Source organism: Mirounga angustirostris, unplaced genomic scaffold (assembly GCF_029215605.1).
Source record: "Mirounga angustirostris isolate CCGP_5_RB_7025 unplaced genomic scaffold, mMirAng1.0.hap1 SCAF_17, whole genome shotgun sequence".
NCBI classification, from domain to species: Eukaryota; Metazoa; Chordata; class Mammalia; order Carnivora; family Phocidae; genus Mirounga; species Mirounga angustirostris.
The window spans coordinates 47,603,018-47,611,397 of NW_026991725.1; the positions used below are offsets into that span (position 1 = coordinate 47,603,018).

General features: G+C 55.9%; 1 protein-coding gene across 1 annotated transcript in view; it reads left to right on the top strand.

The window, feature by feature from the left end:
* Window positions 1-7,988, top strand: part of DNAH2 (dynein axonemal heavy chain 2) — an 80,591-nt gene extending 72,603 nt beyond the window's left edge. Inside the window, exons 71-82 of the mRNA XM_064583352.1 lie at window positions 14-200; window positions 320-468; window positions 582-765; window positions 979-1,169; window positions 5,091-5,282; window positions 5,435-5,619; window positions 5,845-6,073; window positions 6,151-6,302; window positions 6,438-6,552; window positions 7,029-7,205; window positions 7,276-7,350; window positions 7,444-7,988. Coding sequence (XP_064439422.1) covers window positions 14-200; window positions 320-468; window positions 582-765; window positions 979-1,169; window positions 5,091-5,282; window positions 5,435-5,619; window positions 5,845-6,073; window positions 6,151-6,302; window positions 6,438-6,552; window positions 7,029-7,205; window positions 7,276-7,350; window positions 7,444-7,890 — 2,283 coding nt within the window. The 3' untranslated portion in view covers window positions 7,891-7,988. The remainder of the gene's footprint in view (window positions 1-13; window positions 201-319; window positions 469-581; window positions 766-978; window positions 1,170-5,090; window positions 5,283-5,434; window positions 5,620-5,844; window positions 6,074-6,150; window positions 6,303-6,437; window positions 6,553-7,028; window positions 7,206-7,275; window positions 7,351-7,443) is intronic.
* The last annotated feature ends 392 nt before the right edge of the window (window positions 7,989-8,380 follow it).

Consider the following 8,380-nt stretch of genomic DNA (forward strand, 5'->3'; position numbering starts at 1 on the left):
TCTCCTGGCCCAGGTGCTGGATCGGGAGGGCCAAATGGATAACCCGTGTACCAGCTGGCTGGCGGATGCCTACTGGGATAACATCACAGAGCTGGACAAACTGACCAACTTCCACGGACTCATGAACTCCTTTGAACAGTACCCTCGTGACTGGTACCTGTGGTACACGAATGCCACCCCAGAGAAGGCCATGCTGCCAGGTACCCGCCCCCCCGCGGCCCAGCTTCCCGCCCCGCAGCCGCCCTCCTGCCCCTGGCCCCCGCAGTCAGACCCCTGCTCTCCCAGAGGCTCTGGCCCTGCAGCTCGCCCCCGCCCCCAGGTGAGTGGGAGAACGCCTGCAACGAGATGCAGCGGATGCTGATCGTCCGCTCCCTGCGCCAGGACCGCGTGGCTTTCTGCGTCACCTCGTTCATCGTGTCCAACCTGGGCTCCCGCTTCGTCGAGCCGCCCGTGCTAAACATGAAGCTGGTCAGTGGCATGGTTTCCTGGCCCCCACTGCCCCGGGGCCTTCTCCGCGGTCTCTCTCTCCCACTGGTGCTCTGGGGCCTCCTGCCTGAAGGTGCACCCTGGGCTTCTGGCAGGTGATGGAGGATTCGACCCCGCGAACCCCGCTGATCTTCATTCTGTCCCCCGGCGTGGACCCCACCAGTGCCCTGCTCCAGCTGGCAGAGCACACGGGCATGGCCCAGCGCTTCCACGTCCTGTCCCTGGGCCAGGGCCAGGCCCCCATTGCTGCGCGGCTCCTCCGGGAGGGCGTGATTCAGGGTCAGTATCCGTCCGGCTCCTCCACCCCCAGCCTCGGAGCCTCCAGCCTCAGTCCCCGGACTGTAACGTCAGCCCCCACTTCCCCAGAAGGCCCCAGCAGTGGCCGAGTTGGGTTTGGATCCCCGACCCCTCACATCCACGCAAGCAGGCGCAGAGTGCGGGACAGATGGGGCTCGGGGAGTGGTTCCCGCTGAGTCCAGCATCTTCTTGCAGGACACTGGGTGTTCCTAGCGAACTGCCACCTGTCACTGTCGTGGATGCCTAATCTGGACAAACTGGTGGAGCAGCTGCAGGTGGAAGATCCTCACCCTTCCTTCCGCCTCTGGCTCAGCTCCAGCCCCCACCCGGACTTCCCTATCTCCATCTTGCAGGCCAGCGTCAAGATGACCACAGAACCACCAAAGGTATGGTGCCCGCAGATAGCCGGCGCCAACTGTGCCATCTGGCCCCGTTTTCTTCCTGCGAGCGTCCACGAGAGGCCCGACTGGAACAACACGGCTTTTTGATTCTGCTGCCTTCTAGAAAATTCCACCTCATTTCTTTCCTCTAAGCGCCAAACTCTTAGAACCTAATAGGAATAGCTACACATTTCTTTCTTTCTTCTTCTTCTTCTTTTTTTTTTTTTTTTAAAGATTTGTATTTCTTTGAGAGAGAGCGCACGAGCGGGGGAAAGGGCAGAGGGAGAGGGAGAAGCAGGCTTCCCGCTGAGCAGGGAGCCCGATGTGGGGCTCGATCCCAGCACCCTGGGATCACGACCTGAGCCGAAGGCAGACGCTTCACCTACTGAGCCACCCAAGCGCCACAATATCTAAACATTTCTGAGCACGATCATGGGCCAAGCATTGTTCATTTATTAATTCATTTAAAACGCACACTCCCTGTCAGGTAAGTACTGTTCCCCCCATTTTACAGAGAGGAAACCAAGGCACAGAAGAGTAAATAACTTGTCCATAGAACGTTCCTGCCTCCCAGCATTTCCTTTCATCTCTCCCTAATGCCCCACTGGCTGGGCCCCAGCATCCCCCCGCCCCTCTTGAAAATGTTACCTCCAGGATTAAAAAGTCACCATTAAATGCAACCATCCTGATCCTGCAAGATCTCCTCATGTTCCTGCATCCCACCTGTTTACCTCTGCGTAAACTATTTTAATAGCTTTCCATTGCTTTTAGCCAAGACCAAAACCCGCAATGACATGGCCCGTGTGCCCCCGGGGGCCTCCTGGATGCACCCATTGCCCTGTTCCCCTTTGCTTTCTTGGCTCCACCTACACCGTGAATTCTTAAAATGTTTTGTTCTTCTTCCTCCAGACTCTGTACTATTCCCCCTGCCCAAGGCTTCTAGAAGCCCCTGCTCCTGGCCCCTGCGTCCTCCCCACCCTCTCCTCTGCCCCTTCAGGCCTGGGCCTGTCATCACTTCCTCAGGAAGGCTCTGCTCTCCAGGTCCAGGCCAACACCCCAGTGATACCCGCTCATAAAGCCTTCCCGCTCCTGCTGCACCCCCCTCCCCCCCCACCGCTGCGACATTGGACACGTGTTGGTGTGGTTCTGACTGAGACCCGTCTTCTCTAGACTTTTTGTTTTTCTCTCAAGGTCTTGCTCATCTCGTGACTAGCACCGGGACCCCTACGGACTAGGGGCTTCACAAATGAATACTGTGTGAACCCACGTCTCATCATTTCAATCCTCCTTGACCGCCTTGGGGCCGCGGACTCAGCGGACTGGCCCTCCCCTGGGTCCCCTGATGTCACTTACCCCGTCCGCGTTTCTTGGTCCTCTTGTTCTGTGGTCGTAGCTCCGGACTTGGTCCTTGACCTCCAGCTATGCCCATTCTATATTTCCTCCTTTGGCAACCCGACAGAGAAATTGTCCTTTTCCTGATTTCAACTCCAATCCTTATCTCCTAGCGCCAGTCGCTCAGTCCCAGGCCTGGATTCCACATGGCTACAAGGCATTTCTTCCTGGCGAGCCGGCTCCCTAAATCCCCTGCTCTCAAAGCAAGTTGCCAGCCCGCCACCAGAGAGAGCCTCCTCATCCCATCTCTGTTCATGGTGCCTCTAATTTTTTTTCATTTTTTCATTTTCATTTTTTATTTTTTGAGAGAGCAAGCGAGTGAGCAGGGGGCGGGGGGTGTGCAGAGGGGAGGAGAGAGAGAGAATCTTAAGCAGTGTCCATGCTCAGTGTGGAGTCTGATGCCGGGCTTGATCTCACGACGCTGAGATCATGACCCCAGCGGAAATCAAGGGTTGGATGCTTACCCGACTGAGCCACCTGGGCGCCCCTGATAACGTTTTAACCTAAATCTATTATATATTTCCAATTTTCTTCAGTGACCCAATCATGTCCTTTATGAAATTCCCCTGCAGAACCACAGCCCCCAGTTGCCAGTCGGGGGATGGCTCTGGAGTGTATTCTTGGATCGCTGCCTGCTCTCTGGTCCTTTCAACTAAATATTACGCAGACACAAAAGAGTATAAAACGTATGCAAGACATAAGGGATCCCAATTCCATACATACCTGTGTGCCCACCTTCCTGTGGTGGAATGAGGACTCTCCTTCCCAGTCGCCTTCCCTCCCCGCTGGGCAGACGCTGCTCTTCTCAAGGTGCATCTGGCTGCAGGGACCAAGCAGCTGCATGCACCCAGTAATCCAGTAATCTGCAACTCACCTTTCCCACTCAGCGCTACCTACTTGACCTTCATTCACGTTCGTGTTTCATGGTTCCTCGTTGCATCCCACATCCAAGTATCCGTCGTCAGTTATGTGTTTTACGGGTTGTCTTTTCCATTTTAGTTATTTTTTTTTTGGTGAGTAGAGATCCTTAATGTTTAGGAGGTAGAATTTAGCTCTTTTCTCTTTATGGCTTGTGCTCCTAGGTGTTGTTCAAGAAATCTCTGCTTACTCCAAGGTGGTAAAGGCACTCTCTTACGTTTATCTCCAGAAGCATTTATAATTTGACTTTCCCATTTTGGTGTTTTAATCACTTGAAGTTGATTCTCGCAAGTGTGAAATGAGTAGGGGTCCAATATTTTTCTTTTCTTTCCTATCCACAAAAATAACCAGTTCTCCTAGTACCATCGTCAAATAGCCCACAATTACCCTTCTGATCTGCAGGGCCTCGAAGCCTTCAGTCACGTTTATATAGATACAGGTTTCTGGGCCCTTTATTCTGTTCATTGGTCAAGTTGTTAATATTGGGGTCAATATACACTGTCTCATTTACCCTATAGCTCTGTAATAATCCTTGATGGCTGGTAAGACAAGCCTTTTTGCCGTATTCTTCTTCAGGCTACTCATGGCCTTTTATTCTCCAACATAAATGCTGGAATTAGCTTGTCAAGTTCTACAAAAAAAAAAAAAAAAAAATCCCTTGATCAGTTTGGAGGAAATCAACATCTTTAGTAATATCGGGCCTCCCCATCCATGATTATAGTAGGTCTCTCCATGTAGTCTTTATTTCAATCAAGTTTTGTCATTTTCTCTATAAAGATTTGTGCATTTTTATTTATTCCTAGAAACCCTACATATTTTGACGTTAAAATGGCAATATTCTTACTCCAATTTTTTCACTACTCCATTCTGTCCATTGTGGATGCGTCTTCCTAAAAGCCCTGTTTCAACATATTGCTGTCCTACTCAAGACAGAAAGTGGCCCTGTGACTCCTGGTGAATCAAGTCCAAATGGCTCCATCTGTTCATGGCCCTTCTGACCCCACCTGAGTCCTTGCCCTTAGACTCATCTTCTCACTTATTCTCTCCTTTGTGCCTCTATCCCTGCCATTCTTTCCATCTCCAGGAAACCAACGCCCTCCTGTCAGCCTAGTTATCTCCTTCCCATTGGTGAGACTCTGTCCACCTTGACCCACAAGGGTGTTCACGAAGCCTGAAAAATCTGTCGCATAGACTGTCCCTCCTTGATGGTATACTGTGGCCCCTTACTCTACCCTGGACCTTTGCATATGGTAGTGTGTACATTTTTGTCCGCTGATAGTTGCATGTATCTGTCTTCATCTTTGGTCATATCTTCTGGTACTCCCAAACTGAGTTGGCCCACCCGCCATTGAGAACATCGTGGCTGAGAGGATCAAAAGTGGGGGGACAAAAAGGTAGAGCTACCGCTACCCCCACAGCACCTGTGTGCAAATTAAAGAAAGGCACCCACCCCGTCCTGTGAATCGGTGCCGATCTTGGCATGCAGATCAAGGGCTGGATTTCAGCCTTCACCCCCCGTTTGTGCAGTGAGCAACCTCCACAACCGTATGTGGTGGTGCTAGGGGCAGGGCTTAGCACGATGCATGTCACCCCACCTCTGTACTGCCTTGTCCCCAGGGCCTGAAGGCCAACATGACGCGTCTTTACCAGCTGATGACGGAAGCACAGTTTTCCCGCTGCCCCAAACCCGCCAAGTATAAGAAGCTGCTGTTTGCACTCTGCTTCTTCCATTCCGTGTTGCTGGAACGCAAAAAGTTCCTGCAGCTTGGCTGGAACATTATCTACGGCTTCAATGACTCCGACTTTGAGGTTTGTACCAACAGGGGTCCGTCAGCCCAGCCCTCTCTCCTCACACCGCCTGCCCCGTGGGCTCCCCTGCGGGAAGAGCCGCTGACAAGAAGCCCCGTGGGAAGACTCCCTGCCCTAACGGTGTGTGGGGGCGGGGCCGGGACCGTGCACAGGTGTCCGAGAACTTGCTGAGTCTCTATCTGGATGAGTACGAGGAGACACCGTGGGACGCACTCAAGTACCTCATTGCCGGCGTCAACTACGGTGGGCACGTCACGGACGACTGGGACCGGCGCCTGCTCAGCACCTACATCAACGACTATTTCTGTGACCAGTCTCTGTCGACCCCCTTTTACCGGTGAGGGGGAGGGGGCGCTGAACAGGGGGCCAGAGGACACCGGCAGACCAGGGGGCAGGCCCGGGGGCAGTGGGAGTGTTTGAGGAGAGGCAGAGCCTGTGGGGTCGGGGAAGGGAGAGGAGCAGGGAGCGGGATGAAGGGGCCACGCATAGTGACCGGGGTCTCGGCCTGGCCCTGAGGCCCCGGAGGCCCACAGCGTGGTGATAATTACGCTGTGGGCTCCAGGTTGTCAGTACTGGAGGCTTATTTCATCCCCAAAGATGGCAGCCTGGCCTCTTACAAGGAGTACATCAGCATGTTGCCCAGCATGGACCCCCCTGAGGCCTTTGGCCAGCACCCCAATGCGGATGTGGCCTCCCAGATCACTGAGGCACGAACTCTCTTTGAGACTCTGCTTTCCCTGCAACCCCAGATTACACCCACCAGGGCTGGAGGCCAGAGCCGGGAAGAGAAGGTAAGAGCAGGCCGGCGGCTGGGGGAGGGCCCGCAAGGAGGCCGAGAGGCCACCCCTCAGAGCTCCCGCCGCGCCAGGTCCTCGAGTTGGCCGCTGACGTGAAACAGAAGATCCCTGAAATGATCGACTATGAGGGGACCCGAAAACTGCTGGCCATGGACCCCTCCCCCCTCAACGTGGTCCTTCTGCAGGAGATTCAGAGATACAACAAGCTTATGGAGACCATCCTGTAAGATGGAGAGGGGCTCTGTGTCTCGTGGGGTGGGGGCAAGAGGAAAGGGCTTCCCCCCGCCACCCCCCTGCCCCCCGGGGATGGCTCTGCCAGGCCCCTCCCATCTCTAAGCGCCCACCTTACCCTGCTCAGGTCCTCACTGACAGACCTCGAAAAAGGCATTCAGGGCCTCATCGTCATGTCTACGAGCCTGGAAGAGATTTTCAATTGCATCTTCGATGCCCATGTCCCTCCACTCTGGGGAAAGGCAAGCTTGCATCGCTCTTGAACCCCTGTGCCCTCCACCTCCTGGTTCTGGGAGGCATATGGCAAAATGCAGTGAGCCTGGGCTTTGGAGCTAGATAGAGTCAAGGCAGAGACCTGGCTCTGCGATTCACAGACTGGCTTTGCACCGATTAACCTAGGACCTTAGGGCAAGTTCCTACCCTCCGCCAAGGACGTTTCAAGGATTCTCAGTACTGCGCGTAACTCTTAGTGGGTGCTTCGTTCGTTAGTGGTAACTGGTTAATATTGCTGTTGCCCTGGTTGTTAAATAGCTGTCGTTTCACGCTGCTTTCCTGGGAGCTGGCCTTCGGAGAGCTTGGCCCAACTGCAGCTGGGGAACGGGCTGGCACCACAGAGATTCTTCCCATGGCTGCTCCAGGGGCTCAAAACCGAGATTTGGATGCATGAATCAATGAGAGCATAAACACAGCCTGCCTCCTCCTCCTCCTCCTCCTCCAGGCTTATCCCTCACAAAAGCCACTGGCTTCGTGGACCCGGGACCTGGCCATGCGCGTGGAGCAGTTTGAGCTGTGGGCCAAACGTGCCCGGCCTCCTGTGATCTTCTGGCTGTCCGGCTTCACCTTTCCCACGGGCTTCCTCACTGCTCTGCTGCAGTCCTCAGCTCGCCAAAACAACGTGAGTGCTGGGGGCATGGGTGTGCTCTCCTCTTTGGGGGTCCTCCCTTACGCTCCCCTTGAACCCCCAGATTCCAGTGGACAACCTCTCTTGGGAGTTCATTGTTTCCACCGTGGACGACAGCAACCTAGTGTATCCACCCAAGGTGGGAGCACAGGCGGGTCTGGTGGGGGAGGTCAGGGGTGCCGGCAGCGGCCGGTCTCCACGTCCCCCCCACCCTGCCCCTGTGTCCTCCCAGGACGGCGTCTGGGTCCGTGGCCTGTACCTGGAGGGCGCCGGCTGGGACAGGAAGAACTCCTGCTTGGCGGAGGCGGAGCCCATGCAGCTTGTCTGCCTCATGCCCACGATCCACTTCAGGCCTACGGAGAGTCGCAAGAAGAGCGCCAAGGGTGGGCTGGCTCCCTCCGCCCTGCCGTCCCCATCCTTAGTTTGGATCCTCACCCATGCCGGGCTCCACGCGTCCCCCACACCTGCTCCTGCCCTGCTCTCCCAGAGGCTCCCGGCCCTGACTCCTCCTCTCCTCCCCCCAGGCATGTACTCCTGCCCCTGCTATTACTATCCCGACCGGGCGGGCAGCGCAGACCGAGCCTCCTTTGTCATCAGCATCGACCTCCGGTCCGGGACCATGACACCTGATCACTGGATCAAGAGGGGCACTGCTCTACTCATGAGCCTGGACAGCTGAGAAGGCCGCCTCTTCCTCCCCGCTTGAGGGAGGGTCGGGCACTCTAGGGACCGAGGCTGGCCTTAACTGGGTCCACATAACGGGGGCCTGGAGACAGCTAGGTGTGCTAGAGCAATAAAACAGCCTCAACCGTAAGCCCTGACGGAGCCTCTCAATGGGGTGCCGGGGGTCTGGGGAAGTGGGAGGCCGGGAGAGGAAGGGGGCGTGGCCTTGAACGAGAGGCAGGGCGGTGGGACCTAAAACGCGAGAGGCTAAATTTCGGGGCTGGGCCTGAGCGGGCGGGGCGGGGCTTACTTTGGAAAGGCGCGTGATCCGAACGGAATAAGGGTTTGTCAGGCAGGGATCGGGGCTGGACCCGGTACGTTGTACCCCGAACCCGGCACCCCGCATCCGGCATCCTGAACTCGACACCTGCGCTGAGGCGAGTGGGACCGGCAGAAGGCGGGGCGGGGCCCGAGAGAGGGACTCTCGGCGCGAGGAGGGGCGGGAC